The 20,839-nt window shown below is 57.8% G+C and overlaps 7 protein-coding genes across 7 annotated transcripts; 3 read left to right on the forward strand and 4 right to left on the reverse strand.

Moving 5' to 3' along the window:
• The first annotated feature begins 203 nt into the window (after positions 1 to 203).
• P884DRAFT_287812 (DNA-directed RNA polymerase III, subunit Rpc31) lies at positions 204 to 1,453 on the forward strand. Its single transcript, XM_069443900.1, has 2 exons — positions 204 to 486; positions 554 to 1,453. Exons 1-2 carry the CDS (start codon positions 340 to 342, stop codon positions 1,271 to 1,273), a joined length of 867 nt encoding a protein of 288 aa, XP_069293917.1. The 5' UTR covers positions 204 to 339; the 3' UTR covers positions 1,274 to 1,453.
• Positions 1,454 to 1,546: 93 nt separating this feature from the next.
• P884DRAFT_280736 (uncharacterized protein) lies at positions 1,547 to 3,095 on the reverse strand (the record flags this gene model as incomplete). Its single annotated transcript, XM_069443472.1, has 3 exons — positions 1,547 to 2,378; positions 2,438 to 2,950; positions 3,028 to 3,095. The coding sequence occupies 3 exons, from the start codon at positions 3,093 to 3,095 to the stop codon at positions 1,547 to 1,549; spliced, it is 1,413 nt and encodes a 470-aa protein (XP_069293918.1).
• Positions 3,096 to 3,531: 436 nt separating this feature from the next.
• On the forward strand, positions 3,532 to 4,296 carry P884DRAFT_231720 (Fip1 motif-domain-containing protein; the record flags this gene model as incomplete). The annotated part of the gene is made up of 3 exons (XM_069439831.1): positions 3,532 to 3,651; positions 3,708 to 3,760; positions 3,826 to 4,296. Coding segments are annotated over exons 1-3 (543 nt in total), but the record flags the coding sequence as incomplete, so codon positions are not given.
• A 475-nt stretch (positions 4,297 to 4,771) lies between these two features.
• P884DRAFT_294895 (ankyrin repeat-containing domain protein) lies at positions 4,772 to 7,842 on the reverse strand. The gene is made up of 4 exons (XM_069444304.1): positions 7,471 to 7,842; positions 7,204 to 7,217; positions 6,746 to 7,135; positions 4,772 to 6,619 (listed from the first exon to the last, which is right to left on the reverse strand). The coding sequence occupies exons 1-4, from the start codon at positions 7,755 to 7,757 to the stop codon at positions 4,950 to 4,952; spliced, it is 2,361 nt and encodes a 786-aa protein (XP_069293920.1). The 5' UTR covers positions 7,758 to 7,842; the 3' UTR covers positions 4,772 to 4,949.
• A 2,974-nt stretch (positions 7,843 to 10,816) lies between these two features.
• On the reverse strand, positions 10,817 to 14,243 carry P884DRAFT_211048 (E1-E2 ATPase-domain-containing protein; the record flags this gene model as incomplete). Its single annotated transcript, XM_069439050.1, has 2 exons — positions 10,817 to 13,752; positions 13,832 to 14,243. The coding sequence occupies 2 exons, from the start codon at positions 14,241 to 14,243 to the stop codon at positions 10,817 to 10,819; spliced, it is 3,348 nt and encodes a 1,115-aa protein (XP_069293921.1).
• A 2,071-nt stretch (positions 14,244 to 16,314) lies between these two features.
• On the forward strand, positions 16,315 to 17,631 carry P884DRAFT_88010 (uncharacterized protein). The gene has a single exon (XM_069446140.1). The coding sequence runs from the start codon at positions 16,399 to 16,401 to the stop codon at positions 17,449 to 17,451; it is 1,053 nt and encodes a 350-aa protein (XP_069293922.1). The 5' UTR covers positions 16,315 to 16,398; the 3' UTR covers positions 17,452 to 17,631.
• Positions 17,632 to 18,563: 932 nt separating this feature from the next.
• Positions 18,564 to 19,580, reverse strand: P884DRAFT_211111 (Alpha/Beta hydrolase protein; the record flags this gene model as incomplete). The annotated part of the gene is made up of 2 exons (XM_069439055.1): positions 18,564 to 18,737; positions 18,855 to 19,580. 2 exons carry the CDS (start codon positions 19,578 to 19,580, stop codon positions 18,564 to 18,566), a joined length of 900 nt encoding a protein of 299 aa, XP_069293923.1.
• Positions 19,581 to 20,839: the final 1,259 nt, after the last annotated feature.

The following is a 20,839-nucleotide window of genomic DNA, read 5'->3' on the forward strand; positions in this document are numbered from 1 at the left end:
GAAACGCCGCAAAAGGAATGCGGGGCAGCTTTGCGCATGGCGGGGCCACCTGCCGCTCTGCACCCAGAGGCCCGCTGCTGCCGGAGAGGAGCATGGGTGGGCCGTTTGCTGCAGGGCCCGACTGACGGGGCTGCAAGTGCCCCGCTAAATTTTCGGCGGCATCTGAAAGCGCGGCCTTGCCAAAGCCTGACCTACCATCCAACTGTACATCCGTACATACATACCATTTGCCCATCACTAACAAAAGAATCAAACTTCGGCACCCCATCGAGGTCTGCGCAAAGAGAATTACACAATCACATCAATGAGGTGAAACCGTGACACAATCGGCTCCCGAAAATGTCTGGACGGGGCGGCCGAGGTGGGCGTGGGCGAGGCGGGCGCGGCCCCCCGACCAACGGCAGAAGGGCTGTCGCCCAAAACAGCGTGCCTTGGACGACGGACTCAGATATCGTCCTGGACGGCAAGCCCTCGGAGCAGTTTCCCGCAAGTGAACCTAACGACATACAATGTCCAGTTCTGACTTGCTAACTCGTCTCTTACATTGCGACAGCCCTACGACGTCCCCAGAGCACCCCCCCTCACAAAGAAAGAAGAGAAGCAGGTTTCCTTCTTTCTCCTCTTCCGCGAGCAATGCCAAGACAGCCCCCTTTACACACAAGCGCGCAGTCGGACACAGGCTTCGGCTACGGCGCGCACCTACGGCCAGGACCAGCTCAACAAGCGCTATGGGCAAGTCACCAAGGCCACCGTCGATCCGTTCACCGCCGTGCCGATGTACTCGCACAAGTTTCAAAAGCTTCCCCGCACATTACCTGACCTCGGCTCCCGGCCGTTCGCAAAGGAGTTTTTCCCGCCCGAACTGCACAGTACGCTGGATGGCGACGACGAGCCCGGGACGAAGCGGCGGCGCGTCGGACCGAAAACCCTTGGCTTGTCCAGTATCACCTCGTACAAGACGGCCGAAGAATTGTTTCTTACCGATATGCCGCAGGTGGGCAGCGGCGCGAACGCGAACTTGGACAAGGCGCTGGAACTGCTCAATACCGTGGAGAAGCAGAATGAGGATGGCAAGGAAGCCTACCTGTCTGGCGAGGATGATGACGACTGGGTGAAGGGCAATGGCGAGGATGATGAAGACGGGGTTGCGGAGGAGGATGATATCTACGAAGATGAGTCCGGCGACGACTACAACGCGGAACAATACTTCGACGGGAACCAGGACGACGAAGACTACGATGAAGGTGGCGATGACGGGGAGGGCTATTTCTAGTTATTCACCAACAGGTTTAACGGTAACGGCCGTTGCGACTCCATGGCCGTCGACGAAAGATATCGGGGATAGACAGGTAGGGGTTGAAGGCCAGGCATGGCAGAGTGATACCAATTTTTGTGGGGGTTTAGTGAACCTGGTCCTTACGGCATGCAAAGATACAGATGAGACACGTTGGATGGGCGCCCCATGGCCCTTCTTTTACTTCTGCGTCTGCTACATTATTGTATACTCACCCCGTCCCATTAATCCAGCCGCTGCGGCCTCGGACGCTCAGCTGCCATGGCCCATAAAATCCTTCAATTGCAGTTCCGTGACGCCTTCCTTTACACCTCCCACGACCCCGGCAACCTTGAGGATGCTCTCCTCGAAATCCCGCAGCACGGCGGCGAGCTCAACAACCCTCTCGTCGACGCCTCCCTGGGCGGCACTCTTGTTCTGGGCCGCGACCCGCTGCATCTGCTCCAGCATGCTTCCTTGCACCCCGTGCAGATGTACCTCGATCTCGCCCAGGTTCTTCTCGAACTTCTTCATCATCTCGTCCATCTCATCCGCCGTCCGCGAGAAGTAGCTGATCAGATCCGTGTTGCTCTGAGCATCCACCGCGCCGCCAGCGCCGGCGCCTCCCCCGCCCCCGACCTGCTGCCCTCTGTTCGACCACAGCCCGGCCTGGTGGTACTGCGTCGGCAACTTGAGGTTGTCGATCGCCTTGAACGACAGGCGCGCGTGGTCGGCATCCTGCTTGACCAGCTCACGGAGCTGGTTGATGGCGCGAATGTCGCTGGACAGCGCGTTGTGCGCGCCCTCGGACTTGCGCGTCACGAAGCTGACGTCGGTCGGGATGGCGGCCAGCTGCTCGCCGTGCGAGGGAAGGAAGGCGTCGACGGCATCCTTATCCTTCATGCACCTCTGGATGGCCTCGTCGATCTGGGCAATCTCCTTCTGGAGGGATTCCTCCAAGTCGTTGAAGCGGGTTGTGGACTTGATGTTGCTCAAATCGATCCGCACGCCGGGCACGACCTGCTGTTGGGATGTCGATTGGCCGAGCGTCAGGCCGCTTGCTGGTTGCTGCTGTTGCTGCTGGGTTTGCTGCCCTTGTTGGCCACTGAAAAGAATGATTAGTCCACGCACCCTAATCCGGGGAAGCAGGCCTCGGCAACTCACAAGAGCCCGCCAGTCCCTGTGCTCGTTGTCGCCGGTTTTGCCCCAAACATGCCGCCAGTATTCGCGGTCGAACTGCCAAAGAGCCCACCCGTCGTCTGGGGTTGCGGTTGCTGCTGTGTCGTCGTCGTACTGCCAAACAAACCGCCCGTTTGCGCCGGCTGTGTGGTCTGTGTCGTCGTTCCACCGAATAGGCCGCCCGTTTGCGCTGGCTGCGATGTCGTCGTGCTTCCAAACAGGCCTCCAGTTGTCTGCTGCGGTTTTTGCGTAGTAGTAGAGCCGAACAGACCTCCTGTCTGCTGGGGTTGGCTAGTCGCCGTCGTCGTCTGGCCGAATAGGCCACCGGTTTGTTGGGGTTGCGAAGCGGGCGTCTGGGTTGTTGTCGACCCAAAGAGGGATCCGGACTGCTGCGGTTGCGAAGTGGTCGTTCCGAACAAAGAACCCGTCTGGGCAGGCTGGGAAGTCGCGCTGCCAAAGAGTCCACCTCCTGCTGGAGCTTGGCTGGTGCCTGTTCCACTGTGTGCAAATCAGTCCATCAGCTCCATATATGCGTGTCTTAACTTGAGAAACATTGGGTTTCATTGCCGACTTACAAGAGATTGGACGAGCCCGTGTTGATGCTGAGCCCACCAGGGCCGCTGGCCGACCGTGCAAAAGCCATATTAACGGCCTCTTAGAGTAAGGGCTGGCAAAACGCAAATCGTTGGAACGCGGCTGTGGCGTGTATGGCAACCTCGCAGGCCACGGCTGCCCAAGTCTCTCTCGGTGTTTTGGATGGTCGCGAATTGCTTTTCCCGCCCCACTGCGCGAGCTGCAGAAGCTTGGCCCCGGGTCCGGGTTGCATGGGTGGTAGTTGACCGCCTTCCAAAACGGGGGCCTCTGCGACAAACTTGGAAAGCTGGAAAGCCAAGCGAATTCAACAGCGGCAGCTGCTCAGCTGGGCCATTCAATCAATCCACTGTAACTTGGAACTCTCTCGACTTCACTTAACAAATTAACTGCAACACAACCCTTCCAGTGAAAACTCTTTTACCCGCACTGATCAAACCATGGATATTGATGACGAAGATGATTTCTACGCCCCAGAGGAGCCCCAACCTCCGTCACAACCAGCGCCAGCAGAAGCTGCCCCGGTGTCAAAGAAGGATGCAAACGAAGAACTAGAGTCGGGCGAGGAGGAGGACGAGGGGGGCGCGATGGACGAGGATGAGGATTCTGTACGCACTGCGACGCCGCGTCATTCTTCCCCATCAATTGGCTAATCAGAGCCCAGGATATCGACATCATCACAGAACGAAAGGACGGGTCAAACCCGGCCCCTCCACCGTGAGCCTCGAGACCCCCGCGCTCCCGTCGTCACACGGAGGAAGCCGACTAACATGGCGGTCTAGTCAATCCCGCTACAGCGAGATAAAGAACATACCTCAACGTACGGCAACCTCCGATGGAGCGACAACCACCACCACTCGGAAACCCGCATCGCCGCAGCAGACCTCGGCTCCATCAACAGAAACCACCGCCCCCGCCTCCACCTCCAAGCTCGACATCAACGCGATCCCGATCCACCAGCCCTCCGGCAAGCCGCTCACGCAGGTCAACATCGACACGGACCTCCCCGAGGACCACGAGAGGCCGTGGCGCAAGCCGGGCACCGACCTGTCGGACTACTTCAACTACGGCTTCGACGAGTTCACGTGGGCGCTGTACGCGCAGAAGCAGGAGACCCTGCGGAGCGAGTACAACCCCGAGGCGATCGCGGCCAGCAACAAGAAGATGATCGAGGACATGACCAACATGATGATGATGGGCGGCCTCGGGCTGCCGCCGCCGGCGGTGCCGGGCGGGCCCGTGGGACCGGGCGGCGCCGGGGCGGGGCAACCCGGGGGCGGGATCGGGCCGGGCGCCGGTGGGGTCGGCCAGATGCCCGGCATGGAGGGCATGCCGCCCGAGATGCAGGCCATGATGCAGCAGATGATGGCCGGCGGGATGAACCCGAGCCAGATGGATATGGGGGCCATGGCGGGCATGTTTGGCGGCGGCGGTGGAGGTGCCGGCGGGCCGGGACAAGGCGGTCAGGGACAGGGCTTTGGCGGAGGGTTCGGCGACGGGCAGGGCCAAGGATATGGCGGCTATGGGCAGCAGATGGGAGGCGGTGGAGGTGGCGGGAGAGGGGGTAGGGGGAGAGGCAGGAGGTGGTAGGCCAGCTTGGGCTAATCGATACCCAGAAGGAGAACAAAAAAATGGAGGTTCTTGTTTTGCGCACTCACATGTGGCAATCCGTGTCTTGTCATTTTCCAACAATTTTTTTATCAAGTGGTGTTTTACTACAGAAGAACTGGACTATACGTTGGAACCGACCGGCTAGCTCAGGAACCGGTTTCGAGTGTATGCAGCAGCAGGCCGATGCTGTACTATTCACAGCTTTCCTCGTACCGAACAACCGCGCGAGACAAGCTGCACTATATAATTTGGTTGGTTGTGGACACTCTTTCCGCATATACCAGGATAAGACAACCTATGGGCCCGATGCAGCAGCCGATGCAGCAGCCGTCGCGGGCGTTTCTGTGCGGGCCGGTTTTGACCCGGCAGCAGCATCCCGGCCAGCTTTTGTCTGCTGGCTCTCCTTCTCCTCCAAATCCGCACCACCTGAAATGTTCAGCCGCGCGAGGGCCTCGAGCGCAAACGTGTTGCGCGCCTTCTCCGCCGCCGACTGCGGCGTGTCCCCGAAGCAGTCGCGCGCGTCGAGCGCGGCGCCCTTGGCGATCAGCTTATGGATCGTGTGCATGCGCGCGCGGCCCCGCGTCTCGTCTTCGTCGCCTTTCTCGGCCGGCTCGCCCACCGGCTGCGCCGAGCGCATGCAGCACATGTGCAGGGGCGTGAGGCAGCCGCCCTTCATGAGGGCGATGAACCCGCGCCGGGGGTCCGCGCCGAGGTCGAGCAGCCGGTCGGCGACGTCGAAGTCGCCGAGTCGGCAGGCCTCGCCGAGCGGGGTGATGGCCGTGTAGGGGATGTACATCTTGGTCTCGCAGTGGATGTCGGCGCCGCGCTCCAGGAGGAGGGGCACGGTGCTGTCCCAGCGGCGGTTGGCGTAGGCGTGGTAGAAGGGCGTGGTGGTGCGGTCGTCCTTGGCGTCGACATCGGTCTGGATCTTGTTGTCGAGGATGTGGCGCACCAGATCGGTCAGGCCCATGCCCGCGGCATGGTGCAGTGCCGTCGACCCGTAGCCGTCGGCACCTGGCATATCCCCCGAATCTCCCGGTCCAGAGATCGTCCCGTCGCTTGTCGCCTCCATCTTGATGGATGCGCCGCTCGAGAGGAGCAGCTTGGCGGTGTCGGTGTGCGAGTGGCAGATGGCGACGTGGAGGGGTGTCCACCTGGGATCGTCGGCGTCCGGGTCGGGACTTTCCAGCGCGTTCAGCAGGCCATATTGCGGGGTGCATGCGCAAAAGTGGCGGGACCCGACGTTGACCGCGGCCCCCTTGGACAAGAGGATCCTGAGGACTTCGTTGTGGCCGCCACGGGCGGCGAGGTGGACCGCATTGTACGAGCGTTCCACCGTGTCCGGGGTTGGTGATGGTGACGGCTCTGTGACGGAGGACGCATCACTTGGCTGCGACAGATCTTGGTCATCCTCGGACGAGACCACCGAGTCGAGGTCCGAAGAACTCGGGGCCTGTGTCGAGGGGCCGACAGTGGATATGCTGGAGGGGATATCGGCATGGTCGATCTCGGCGCCGGGGCCGGGAGACCATGGAATACGGCTGATGGTCGGTCCCTTCCCCCAGTCCCACGTGGCCCATCGCGCCTTGGGTCTGCCCGCGACCGCATCGGCCCGGGCGGCGGCGGCGGCTCTCTTCCACTCCTCCGCGGGCACCTCTTCACTGAACTCTTGGTTGGGATCGCAGCCGGCGGCCAGCGCCATTCGCAGCGTCGACACCAAGCCGTGGTTTGCGGCCCATGCTACTGGCCGTCCGTCGCAGCACAGGGCTGCGCGCTTGTAAAGGAGTGGGTTCGCGATGCCGTAGAGTCGCCGATTTGTGAGCGCGAGGGCCGCGATATCCTCGACACGATCCAGGTCGTTGATGACAAAAACAAGTAGCTCTATTGGTAAGGCGTTGAGGGTGTGCGACGACGAGAACAACGACGGCGATGCCATGTCGAAATGTGGCCCGGGACTGCCGGTCGCTGACCGCGGTGTGACAGCTTCAATTGCAACAGTGCCTAGATGCTGCAGCCCGCGCAACCACTCATGATACAATGTACTGGAGGTAGCACTGATGTAATTCTTTTTTGTTCTTTTTTTTCTTTTACTTTTCCCCCCTTTCTTTCCCAAACATTCCCAACTTAGCGGGAGGGAACGGGCGGCAAAAGGCGACGGATTGGGGCCGATGAGGTGCGCTGTCCGCTCGGCAGCGGCCATGGCGGAACAATGTCCAGCCGGCGCATTGATCTCTTTGAGGTCTTGGCCGCGCCGTCCCAATTTGCTCGAGTTGATCACCACCATGTCCGTGGCTTGAAGCAACGAATGAGCGGCGGTCTGGATGCGGCTGGTTCCGATGATCTCTAGCCTAATATCGGAGTCAATCACCATCGGACTTTGCTCGCTTCTCTTTTCGGAAATCGCGTCGTCGTCGTCGTCGTCGTCGTCGTCGACAGCTACTGATAAGGACGGATGACCTCGAGAAACTGCGGAGAACAGCGCTAGATGAAGCAAGCACAGGGAACCCCCCCCAAAAAAGAAATTGTAAACTTTAAAAAAAAAAAAGAACGGCGTTCTTTGGACCTTGTTGCATGTGGTAATCACGTCAGGTTGCGCATAAATCATGGCCATTTCTGGCCCAGGACGGCTCCATTTCAATGATGGCCCATGCTCTCTGGACTTTTTGTCACGCCGCTGGCTCAAAAGTCCTCCAGCTTATACACCTCATATGCAGGTTCCTCATACGGATGTGCCCTGTGTGGTTGTGCGATCGTCAGCCTTCCAATGCTCTCTCTCGCGCGCGAGCTCCAGACCAAGACTGCCAAGGCCAACTCACTTCTTCAGCGCGGAGACCGCGTTGCGAGCAACCTCCTCGCCGACGCACAGCGTCTCGACTCTCGCTTCCTCGACGTGCTCCAGCTCACCGACCTTGCCGATATGTGGGTTAGCCGCGTCGCCCGGCCGGAATTGCCCGGTGCCGAGCACGGTAAAGCAGCACTCGGTGTAGTTGCCTGAGCCGGGGTATCGCCCAGCCCCGGCGGCGAAGATGGCTGCCTTGCACGCCTCGAGGGCAGCGGGCGGCACAGTAAAAACGAGCTTGTAGCGGGTGAGCGCGGACGCCATTATTTTTTTGGGGAGGCCTGTAGATGTGTGATGGGCCAATGTCGAGAAATGAAGGTTTGAAGTTGCCAGCGATGAAAGATCGGAGAGGAAGGATAGATGCATCAAGAAACCTGCGGGGCCGCCGCGGGACGGGTAAAGGTGGGGTATAACTAGGGCTGCCTTGTTGTTCCACCTTCCATCGCCGCTTCGTGTTCTGGAACTTGTTTTCTTTCTTTTTCTCCTCGGGACGCTCGCTGGTCACTAACGTGGAATGAAACCCACAACAGAAACGATGATCCTGCACATCAGACAACCTTACTTAAGTGGCACGAACCACGTAACTACTAGCATTGCTACCCCAGTACGAACGAGCGCAGGAGAATAAGCCCTGGACCGCTCCCTGTGAGGAAATCGTGCCAGTAGTGTACTGTACAGTACGGTACTGTACCCTTGCCATCAGCAACTCGGGCCACACCGATAACGCAGCCAATTTCATTTGGTTTACGGAGTAGTGTACGGATTAATCCGTAGTTCAACCTGGAAGGTTGATTGCCCCAGTCGCCTAGCTCAACGCGAGAACAAAAAGAATCGGCGAAAGCGTTTTTAGAGCGAAAAAAAGAGAAGGAAGAAAACGAAAAAAAAAAATAATAATAATAATAAAAACCGGTTGACGACTCGCCGGTCAAGCAAGGGACCCACCGCCCGCTTCGGGTCCCGATTCCAACACGCCGTCATCGCTCCCCGTCACCTCACCCCCAAAGGTCTGCCTACGGGTTGTCCCCACGGAGAGCAGGGCCAGAGACCGATCAGCGGATGCTTACCAGAGCCGGAACGGTCTCGCCCTGCCGTTGCCGCCGGCCGTGGCGATGCTGCTGGTGGGCGGCGGCGGCGGCAGGGAAGAAGAAGACGGCACACCCTCCCCGCCACCGCCGCTCGTGGGCGGAGCCGAGGTTGAAGGCGGAGGAGGCGGGGGCGAGGAGGTCGACGTGGGTGGCTGAGAGGATGAGTGGGGAGGGGAGTGCGGGTGGGAGTGACTCGTTGACGGCTCAGAGCTGGTCGTGCTAGTCTCGCCCGGCGGCTCGCTGGTGCAGGTGCTTGTGGATGTGGATGTGGATGTGGATGTGGTGTTGCACGGGGGCTCGCTGCTGGAGCTGCTGTGACTATGGGACTTGGTATGGCTGTGGGACTTGGTGTGGCTGTGGGAGCTGGTCACCGTCGCGGAGGAGCAATCCTCGGTTTCGGACGAAGAGGAGGAGGAGGAGGTCGCGCTGCAGCTGGTGCTGCTACTGCTGCTGGTGCTGGTGCTGGTGCTGGAGGGCGAGGTGGAAGCGGACGACTCGCACCCGGTCGGCTCCACGATCGAATAACTGGTTGGACACCCAATGCTCCGGCACGGCTCATGGCAAGGGAAAGCCGTGTAGGACCTCGCCGGCGGATTTGGGCAGTCGAAGCTTCGTGTCACCGTGCTCACCACGGAGCACGATGGGTAGAGGTAGCCACAGGTGCGGCACAGGTCCGTGGTAACGGTGAGGGTAGGACAGCCGCTCGTGTGCGAGGGAGGTTTGGTGGTATGGTGGTCTCCGGTAGCGACGGCGGGCGCAATGCTGTGAGAGCGAGGTCAGCGAGGCTGATTTGACACGTGCTGGCCGGTTAACGGGCGACACTTACAGCCCGGCTCCCACGATAAGCAGGATTACAAGCGAGTGCATCTTGATGATATATGATATGAACGAGTGTCAAGTTAAACGTTAATTAAACCTGAGTGTGACGATTTCGTTTGGAGAAGGGTTCCGTGGCTCCTGATCTGGGGCGGACGGCTCATCTTATCCCAGGAAGTCTGGAAGGGCAAGCAATCTATTCTATCAACCATCTCTCTCGCTAACCTGGATGAGAACAGCCGGTGACGATGGTTTTGAGTCCATATTTGCGGTTGGGTTCGCTACACAACCGTTAGCTCCGGCGATGAAAAGTGCCGTGGAGTGACAGCGCAAAGGGACCGGGGCAGGACGACAGGACGACGCGGCGTTCCAAGGGCGGTAATTGGCCAAAAGGATACCAAGCCGGCGGGTCGAATCTCGTATTGGAGAACGCCACATTTCCGGTGATTCGCTGATATTTACTTTGAAAGAACTTTTGTATTGAAATTTCTGCCTGCAACGGTCTCATGGAGTAGAAAAGGGAAAGGGAGGGGGGGGTGGAAGAGAAGAAAGCGTTAATTAGTTCCAAGTCTCTGGAACGGTGCAGCCACACCACCACCTCCACAATCCTCGACGTGGTCAGCACTTGTTCGCGTCTCGACAGTTCAAGAGGAAATCCTCCACCTCCTTCGCACTCCCGAACTCCTCTAGCCGATACCTACCGGTTAAGTGCGGCCAACTTGGAATTCTCCCATCCGGTTCTAATGGACCCTTTCGTAATATCTCAAGAAAATGAAAGATTGAATCGTGAACCGAAACTTCTGCCCAGCTTAGATCGGGCCACCTCCGTTTCTAAGGCTACCCTGTTCTTTTCTCAGGTGATATCGGCACAGTGATGGCTCTGTAGTGGGTTTATCATCCAGCTGGGCTTTTCCAAATCTGAAAACCTGCTTTGTTCTCTCCAGAAGCTCGTGTGGTGATTAGACCAATGGCACGAGCGCCACGGTTCGTTAACCGTCTCTTGGCTTATCCATCCACTAGTTCATGCATGGTCACATGGTGGGATATGTTCGTGAAAATGAAATCAGAAACGGGAGAGCAGGGGCATCAGGAATGGCGACTAGAGGAGACGAAATCCAATTTGAACTACGGCATCTCCGGCGAAGGTTGCCCGCCCAATGTGCATGTGGAGGAGCAGTCTCCTCGGCCAGACTCTCCTCCGTGTTGGTGGAAACATTTTAGTGCGAATGTTGAAGCCAATATTCCCCGTACGGCCTCTTCCGGATGAGCCATATTACGAGAGGCTATCCTTACCAGATGGAGATGGACGCTTCTGAATCATTCCCGTACACAACACACCCTAGGAACCCCGTTTCCAGTACGCACTCCAGGGTCTATTAATAGTCTGTAGCGCTCTAAGCCAACCACGCAACCAATTGCTGGTCAGATCTTGGACCAGCGTAGCATCACGGCAGCAGCGATGACAGGCAAGACACTGACTAGCTCGCCCAAGCCGGCAAACTCGGGCGGGATCCTGGCGTGGACAAACGCGCCGGCGGCGAGCAGGATGGCAAAGAGGTTGTAGACAAAGCTCCAGCCGAAGTTGAAGGCGATCCTTCGAGTCGACTTCTCGCTCACGGCGAGGATGGTGAGGATACCGGCGAGCTTGGGGCGCATGAGGACGACGTCAGCCGCCGAGTTGGCGACGTCGGTCCCCCCCTCGTTCATGTGCACGCCGATGGTGGCCTGGGCTAGCGCAATCGCGTCATTGGTACCATCGCCGCAAAACAGAACGACTGGCTTCTTGCGCTTTTTGGTTTGATTCGGGGAGAGGGTGCCTTCAAGAAGCCCTTTAATGTATGCTTGCTTGTCAGAGGGGGTACAGCGAGATCGGAGGTTGGTCTCGGCAATGCCCAACTGTGCGCCTACGGAGCGCACGGCACCGTCGTCGTCGCCCGAGATGATGTGGACCGATATGCCACGTTCGAGCAAGGTCTTGACCGTAGAAGCGGCGTCTGGTCGAATCGAGTCTTGGAGACCAAAGATTGCGGCAACAGAACCGGCGATGGTGAAGCAGAATGCCGTGTATCCTTGCGACAAAACCGACTGGACTTCTGGATCGGAATCGAGGTTGAGCCACCGTGAATTACCCGCCCGAAGGAGCGAGCCAGACCCCTCGACAACGCCTTCGACACCCCTTCCTGTCAGGGTCTTCGGCTCAGATACCAGCGAGGGAGACACGCCTTGCGTCTTTAGGTGGGTTGCTACGGCAGCAGAGACGGGGTGTTTGATGCTCCCTACCAGGCCGAGAAGTAGTGACTTGGTGGTGTCTTGGTTACCTTCCGCATACCACTCTCGAGCCACTGATGGCTTGCCTTCGGTGATCGTGCCGGTTTTGTCGAGAATAACATGAGACGTCCTATGGGCGACCTCGATGCTCACCGCCGATTTGAAAATGACACCTCGCTCGGCGGCAACACCGCTCGCAATGACGATGACCATAGGGACCGCAAGGCCAATAGCACAGGGGCAAGACACGATCAGGACTGCGATTGCGTAGGTGATTGCTCGAATCGTAGCCTCCTTTCCCGGTTGTTGGCGAACAGCAACGCCGATGGCAATCCAGACAACCAACGTGATAATCGTCAGGGCAACGACAACCGGGACAAAGTAGCTCGCAACACGGTCTGCGAGGTCCTGGATTTTTGGCTTGGATAACTTTGCCTCGTCGACCATGCCGGCGATGGTACTGATAGTATTGTCGCCAGGGAGTCGCGTCACCCGAACGCGCAGCGTGCCCGATCCGTTCACCGATCCGGCTATGACTGGAGATTTGGCGTGTTTCTCCACCGCCCTGGACTCACCGGTGATCATGGACTCGTCTGCTTCGGATGAGCCTGAAACTACCGTGCCATCGGTAGGGATTCTCGAATCAGGAACGACCTTAAAAACATCCCCATACTGAAGGAGGCGGGCGTCGATCTCCGTTTCCTCTCCATCGTCGTTCACGAGAAGGGCGGTAGGGGTCTGCAGAGATCGTACGGAGATGGACTTCACGGCTTTTTGACGGGCCAAGGCAGCGACCCATCGGCCGACCATGATCAGGGTGACCAGCAGGGTGCTCGTTTCGAAGAATTCGCCCGTCGGCAGTGGCCGGCCCGATACAAGGTAGGCGAACGAGACCACCGAGAATATGTAAGCCGTGCTAGTGCTCAAAACAATGAGCAAGTCCATTTCAATGATTCTTGAGAATATGAAACTCTTGAGGGCCTTCGGGTAAAAGGGTCCCGCGATGACGAACTGAACGATCGTCGCCAATACCAAGGATGCTGAGTCGTACGCGATGTCGCGTTCAGGAAGCGGAGCCCAAGCCATAACCAGAACAGGGACAGTAAGGCACGCGGAGAGTAAGGTCATGTAGCCGACATGACGAACGTGCCTACTGCCTGCTTCGAGCGTGAGGTCGGGGCGGGGCGGCGCGAGATTGACCTGGCCGTCGGCCCAACCGTGTCGAACGAGATCCCGAGCTCCAATGATCTTGGGGTCGAAGCTGACATTGACGGTCTTCTTGTCCACGAGTCTGACTTCGGTAACCCCGTCCGGCCAAGGTCGGTTGATGAAAGCAGCCGCATCGCCATCCGGAGCGAGGATATCGAGGCTTGAGCCTTTGTTTTTGACCCTCTCGCACTTAAACTCGGTCGTTCTCTCGAGATGCTTCATGACGTCGACCACAGAAGCAGCACCAATCACGTCAAACTCGGCGCGAGAAAGGACCAAACTGGTCTTCAGATTCCTGACCGCCGGATGGACGCCGAGGGTCCGGACTAGTTTTGTCTCACAACCGGTGCACGTCATACCAGAAATGCTGAGAATGACGTGTTCCTTTTCATTTCGTGCGAAAGCCTTCTCGAGATCGGTGGTGGCGTTCGCTACGTCCGAAAGGAATTCCTTCACCTCATTGACGTGACTGACCGGTCGCACTTCGGCGCAGCAGGAATCAGCGCAAGAGCCCGCGATTCTAGGAGGCTCAGGAGCGGCAGCCTCCGTCCCATCGGAGGAGCTGCGACATTCATTCTTTTTCCTTGAGCCCGGTCGCTTCTTGGTGGAGCAACAGGCTGCATCCGCGCCGCTAGCAACGCAGCACGAATCGGCAGATGTGCGGGAACGCAACGCTGACTCCTTAGAGCGGCGGCGGCGAGCGCTGCCGGTGGGCGGACGGCGAGAAGGCAGGCAGCAAGACTCTTGTCCGAGGGCGATCAGGGCACGGCAGATACAGCCGAAAGCCTCGAGTCTCTCTGCGTACGTCAGGCGGGCCTTGTTCGCATGCTCGGCACACGGCTTGCCGTCCTTCGCTCGGCCGCAGGTGGAGATAGTCGAACCTGCAAGACATGTCAATCACCCAATCAACACGTGCGGAGGGGAACAAAGGAAGGGGAATTGAGGCGGTGGAGAGCTTACTGTCGGCTGTAAGGCCGCACGCGTACTTCTCGCATTCGCGCAGTGCGAGGCGATCGAGGCAGGACTGGTCGCAGCAGGGAGCTGGTTTGTCCTCGCAGCAGCTGGACGTGTGTATTTCTTCGGGTCGCGACGGCTTCGGCGCAGGCGCAGGCGCAGGCGCAGAGCAGCAGCCCTTGTTGTTGCAGCCGGGCGCTGAGGGCTTGGGAGCGCAGCAGTCGTCCTCCTCGATAGGCTCATCACGCGCGGCGCCAGCAATGCCGGGCTGGTCGGAGTTCTCGCCGGCTATCGTGTTCGCGCCGTCGCAGCAGCTGTACCCATCATCCTGGTCCGGAGTGGAGGCGGGGTTGGAGTTGGGCTGCTCGGGAGGAGGAGGTGAAGCCGGCTTCCCACAACAACCGGAGCTGCAAGCCATGATTGACAATTGCACGGTGTCGGAATCTCCGAGAGAATGCTGCGAAGATTGCAAAAACTTGGTTGGTTAGGAGATGACCTGGATCAGAACTGCAAGTTGGAGCATTTGAAACCAACATTAATTAAGGCAACATCCATGCCTGATTGTCAACTGATGGAGGATATCAGCCACCCACTTTCCCCACACTACGACCATCCTCACAGAAAACACCACTAGCATCAGATTAGACGCTCAATATTCTATACCCCATATGCAGTGTCTCTACCCATGTGCAACTTCTTCCACTATAGTGGGTGTTCAGTGATATCGTCATCTAATATAGCCGATGCCGTGCTTATAGGTAATCTTTTAGATCTCTGCACTTTCTCAGAGCTTATCCGGACAGATTGGCAATGATACCTAATTACATAATTAGGCTGGACCTCAGCTGAGCTTTCCGCGGTCCTCTCTGCAGTGCCGCCCAAAATGTGGTATTACATACGGATTCTCCAAGCCAAATAAACATTGGCACAACGTTTCACATTCGAATAAGTGGTATAATAATGTTCGGATTTGCATTAGGGTCTGACAGACAACCAGGGGATCCGAATCGAGAACGTCACGTCGAGTTAGAGGATCCATTTGAGTTGATATCTCTACAGAACAAGTCGCTCACGTCAACAATGCTCTCCAATGAATGCCTTCACCGTGGTTATCAAATGCTGTCTCTTGGTTCACACTTACGGCAACCACCAGGCGGTTGAAGCGTTTCTATTCAGATGACGACTTGGTGATGTCCTGACTAAGGCATGTACGGATTAATACATGCACGGATAACATGCATACATCCCCGGAGTCTGGTGCGCATAATAGATGTCCATGGGAATAATGATGATTGATCCATCTCTCGTTGCCCGAAAGGATGGAACTTGAACACGAGGAGGGAAGAAGTCAAGGATGCAAGGTACCTATTTACATGACACGCAAATACGGATTCATATACGGAATGAAATACGTCGAATTTAGGTGGCACCACTGACGAGAGCGGCACCTGGGGCATCTCTGGGACCCACCTGACGATCTCCGCAACCATGTCAGCTTTGCAGCACCAACGTGCATCGACAACACTAAAAGTATGCCGTGGGATACGCTACACGTGTAATTACTACACGCTACAGTACATCGTAAACCGAAACCAAAACACCTGGTATTTATCCGTAGGTATGTAACAGACCGGGAGAGGCTAATGGCTTATGGTTAATAGGCATGTCTCGGCCGACTCGCGGCGCCGGAAGGGTTAATCTCACGAATCACTATCTTTCTCCCGCTGTCCAGTGCAGTGCAGCCTAATCCCAAAACGGCGTCTTACCCCACACAAGCTCGCATTTCTCAGGTGTGCATCCGTTGCTTGTTTTTTAACCATCTACTGCGTAGGTATTCCAGCTAACAAATACCATCTCGTGATCGCACCGACCCTGGACCCCGAAACCCCAGCCCTGGTTTGGTAAGGACGCCGCACATCACATAGCAGAGTGTCATTAGAATCGCGGAACTCCAAGATCTACTCAGGATATCCTTCGTCTGCCTCTACGATATTTTGATGAGAGAAAAAAAAGGTAACTTGAACAGAGTTGGGTGGTCGAGGTGGCGATTTTCGAGCAGGTTAGCGAGCATGGCTAATGCATGAGAAACAGAACCTGTAATTAGTACATTCTGTACCACATACCATACAGACACTCCCGATTCAAGACAAGGATGCAGTGCCGCTGCAGGGACACATCCACGCGGCGGCATTCGCCTGGTTCTGGACTGGTTGGGCCTCACGCAAGGGTTCCAAGGTCGGCATTCGACACTGCTGCCGTGGCACAGCGGCACTTATTAGTAGCCCGCTTTCGCGATCGATCCCCCAGGCGTCATTGGACGGTTCCTGCACCGAACGGAGAGCACCTCGGACGAACACACACTTCAACCGGAGAAACATCCGGAGGAACGATTGCCCCCAAGTGACCTGATGTTGAGCGAAAACGACGACACCCTTTGCATTTTGGGTTTTCAGACGACCTGGCAATCTGGTTTTTGCTGTAATCACTAGCGGACGCCAGGAGCATCCCGGCCGCAGCAGACTGCAGTGAATCAATCAGCCCGAGCCGAACAGTAGCACCAAGGTGCAGAAAAGATGCCAAGCGGCACCCCGCAATCCCAGCTCAAAAAGAAAGCCAGCTTCCGCGACCGTCTGAAGGCATGGCAGAAACCCCCCCAGCCATTGGAAATTGTCACTGAGGAACCCAAACCGCGGTTTGTATACACTCCCACACATGCCGCTGCCGATTTCTCGCGTCTGGCAGTATCGCCCCTGAGCCGTTCTGGGCACCGATTTCCGCCAGACCATAGGCGACCGAGCCAGGGTGGCGTACGCGGGGAGGAGGAGGAGGAGGAGGAGGAGCAATCACCAAGACGGCATTCTCGGCCTGGGGCAAACCACCACCCCGACACACCGACAGAATACTCTTATCCATCAGCAAACACCGCCGCGCGCGTCCCAGTCAACACCCAGCCCCCAGTATTAGTTCCTAAAGAAGCACGAGCCCAAGGGGATCATGATCCCGCTCCTCCGTCTGAGCCCCTTTCGGACTATGAGCTATTTATCGCCCGCGCCGAGGCCGAAGACCGCAAGTGGCGCGAACAGATCCTGCAGAGCATTACCCAGCGGGCCACCGCCGCCCCCTCGACCAACCGGGTGAGACCGAACCCTCATCAGCAATTCGCAACCGCGGCGGTGTCCTCGTCGGCCGGAAGGTCCGTAGAGAGAGGCAGCGGCGAGTCGGTACCACCCCGCAAGAACAGCAGTCGCCATCGTCATGCCACTAGCAGCGCCAACGGGCCGGAGCAGCGACCCCAGAGGCAGGACCAGGTCCAGCGCCGCCCCAGCCGGGCGCAGGGCTCGACCGCCAGCGGAACCCCGGTAACGTTAGCCGAGAACGCCACGAGCAAGAAGAGGCTGTCATCTTCTCGCCCCCAACTCGCACCCGTGCAGCAGTCCTGGCCACCAGGGTCTCCGCAGCCGACTGCGCCCCACGGTGCCACTGGCGGGTTCATTCCCATTCCCGAGCACAAGGCTCCGCCCCCGCCAACGCTGCGCAGACAGGCCAGCCTCACGCAGCGGATCGCCCAGTACATCAAGCCGGCGAAGACGGTTGACAACCGACGTGTTGAGCCGCTGGTTGAATGATTCGAAGAGATGCCGTGACCGGATGGTGATTAATTATGGGATGATTAGGTTTCTCTGTTTTGGGTAGCTTAATTATACAGCGATGAGGGGATTTTAGGGATGAGGATCAGGCGTTGGTAATTATTCCAGAACATGACCTGAAGGAGGGTTCGTTCTCGGCAGAGACGAATGGCGTCATGAAATTCGCGGCGCGCACAGCGGGTCGAAACTGTTATTTCTTCATGTCAGAGTCGCACGTGTTGCTTGGCCACATCGCGGTAGCTCTTGACAGCAAGCACAAGCGGACCTGGCCCTGGTAATGATCACCAACCTACGCCCCCAAAGCGGACTCTGCTTCTCGAGGTCGAGCTTCAAGTTCATCAGACCGCCCTCTCAGCGGAGAGAGTCCCGTGGAAGACCATGGATCTGGACTCGCATCCACTCTGAAAGGGCTTCAGGCTCGAGAGCTGGCCCGGGTGAACACACCGAGACGGTGTTTGATATTGAGACCGCTCGGTTCCCTGGCTAGCTGTTAGCGCTATTATCCCCTTAAGGGAGAAGAGATACGCATTATGGTTACAGTCGCAGGGATAAACAGTGAGGGAGAAAGGGAAAGCCCCGGGGGGGGGGGGGGGGAAGCATCATTAACCTCGGGGTAGTTAACTGCCTTACCACCAGGCACTAGAGGTGAATATTGAAATAAAGTAATTACGGTGGCTCATGCAAGACCAAGCAGACATGCGGCAAAGCAGCTACGTTCAATGAACATTCTTACCTAACTCGTTCAGAATCAGGATTCCTCCTATTTCACACGACTCGAGAACGCTGATGTGAGATGGAGCTGGAACACGGTCTTCGTCTTGAGTTGGCCGAGGCGCCGAGCCCCTCATAATTCTGCAGCAATACCGCAAACAATGTTCGACCTTATTTTAACAGACTTGCCACTGTGTCTTCCAAAGAGGGCATTCGGAGCTTAAGCAATGGAGGGAGAGAGGACTCTAGAAGGAGGGAAGGGGTGCAGAAGGGGAGATATTGACTCGGCCACCGGGAGGGGGGGGGGGGAGGGGGAACAGTGCACGTCGGATAGGTATGTTTCTATCTTCGTTCTCTAGTTGCGTCGAGGACAATTCTTTTCACTTGTACTTGTTGACCAGCTTGAGCAAGGCCTCGCTGACCTCCTTGGGGTTTGTGGCGTTCAGGTAGTGATTGCCCCCGGGGATGATGGTGAGAGTGGCCTCCTTGGACGAGGTGAACAGCTTGATCTGCTCGGCTGGCACCGTGGTCCCAAAGGGCGCGTCGTCGGATCCCTGTGCAAGACAGAGTAGGGTGAGCAATCGTAAAAGTAGTAGGGAAAACAGAGAATGGGGAGTAAAAAAAAAAAAAGGCAGAGGAAGGGGGAAAGCAGTTAAGGAAAAAAGACTCACCTGAAGCCAGTAGACGGGACAAGTGATGTCCCTGACCCTGCGGCAGAGGCCGTCGCGGTCGAGCAGGCAGGCGAGGGCCATCTTGAGCTTGCGCCTCCCCTCGTCGCCCTTGTAGACGTCCTTGAGGGTGCTGGTCCAGAAGGAGACGAGGTCGGGGGTGCCGGCGGCGCCGAAGCCGAGGGAGGCGACCATGCCGCACCAGACGTCGTCGACGACGAAGTCGTCCGGGTTCGGGCCCGAGGGGGCGGACCACTTGTCGTAGAAGGAGGCCAGCAGGGTCTTGGGGTCCCAGCAGCCCTTGGCGCGCGAGTCGGCCGACTCGTAGTCCATCGAGGTGCCGAGCAGGACCAGGCCGCGGATGCGGTCCGGGGCCAGCAGGGCCATGCGGGCGACGATCCAGCCGCCCTGGCTGGTGCCGAGGGCGAAGGCGCGGTCGATGCCGAGCCGGTCCAGGACCTGCAGGGCCATGACGGCCGAGTCCCAGTAGGTGAAGTGCTCGGTCGGGCAGCGGGTGGCGCCGTGGCCGAGCGGCTCGATGGCGAGCAGGTTGACGGCCGACGTGAGCGCCTCGTCCGCGAACTGGTCCCGGTACAGCGACACGGTCGTGCACATCGAGTTGATGAGCACGCATGTCGGCTTGGCCGGGTCGTAGCCCCCGCCCGAGAAGGCGTAGCCGGCCTCGATGCCGCCCAGGTGCGGCACTCGAATCGTCGTCTTCGCCGCCATGGTGTGGGGATGGTCGAGCCTCTGGGCACGTAAGACGAGCGTCAGGAAGTGCTTAGGAGCGTTATTTTTTGGTCTTGTGGGTGTGCTTGTGGGTGTGCTTGTGGGTGTGTGCTTGTGTGTAAGATCGGGATCCCGTGTCCTATCTGGGGTACACTGTTGCTTGTCTTAGCATACATACACATACGCAACACTCGCAGGCACAAAGGCAGGGCAGCGCAGGGCGGCGCAGGGCACTCCCGGTTTTCCTCGCTGAATAGGGGGGCTTTGCGGGTGGGGAGGGAGAGGGAGGGGAGGGAGGGAGGGAGGGGGTGGAGTAGCGGAGCACGAATAACAAGTGATCGACCTAATCCTGTAGTACTTAGTGTGTGTAATAGCCGTTTCGACGCCGTCTGGAGACCTGTCAAGGAGTCAGCGCCGAGAGGGGCCTGCTTTAGGAGGTGGATTCGATCGGGTCTACGGAGGACGGCGGGAAAAGTGAGCGGGTTAGTGTAGCAAAGGTTCTCGACCGGACCCGAAAAGGACCGAGGTGCCCGCTCGCTAACAGTAGTGTATACTACGGAGCCTGGTCCACTGCGCTATAAATCCGGGAAGAGGTTCCGGAGAGCCCCTAGCTCCACGGGCGTGCTCCGCTAGCTCGGTCTGTCCCTCACAGCTTTACTACGGAGTACTCCGTAGTGTATGTACACAGTACAAGGAAGTTTGAACGGCATTTGCGCCATCGTGTTTGATCGGCATTAGTCAACTCATTGCCCGAAATCAAAATCTGTCATGGTTGTCCACGGATTGCTGCGTTGAGGCAGCTAGGAGGTGCTCAGTAGTGTAATTCCACGTGGGTTGTTTACCTAATTCTAGTGTATGGATTTGGAAGAGCCCGGAGATCTGGTCTGGGGCGTTAGCTTTCCCACATTAAAATTTCGGCCCCCAACAACAAGCAGAGGTCGCATCCGCGAAAAATAAAGAGCACACACACCCCCGACCCGGATACAACGCTGGCACTGATTGACGCACTTGACACCGAGCGGCTCGACGTGTTGGCCGCAAAGCCGCTCTCAACTGCCGTGTGTATCCCGGCCTGGTGGAACCGGGGCGGAGAAGCGGACCCATCGTAGTCTAGTGTTTCCTAGTGTACGGATTACATGTACAATATGGGCAACATTCGCTCCAAGTTAATGTGTGGAGTCCATACTAATTACTTGCAGCGCACACTAGTGCAGCACCACTTCCCCTTGCACCAATTTCTTGTTCTCTTGTCTGTCATG

This window comes from Thermothelomyces heterothallicus, assembly GCF_042370625.1.
Source record: "Thermothelomyces heterothallicus CBS 202.75 unplaced genomic scaffold P884_scaffold_34, whole genome shotgun sequence".
In the NCBI taxonomy this organism is placed as follows: domain Eukaryota; kingdom Fungi; phylum Ascomycota; class Sordariomycetes; order Sordariales; family Chaetomiaceae; genus Thermothelomyces; species Thermothelomyces heterothallicus.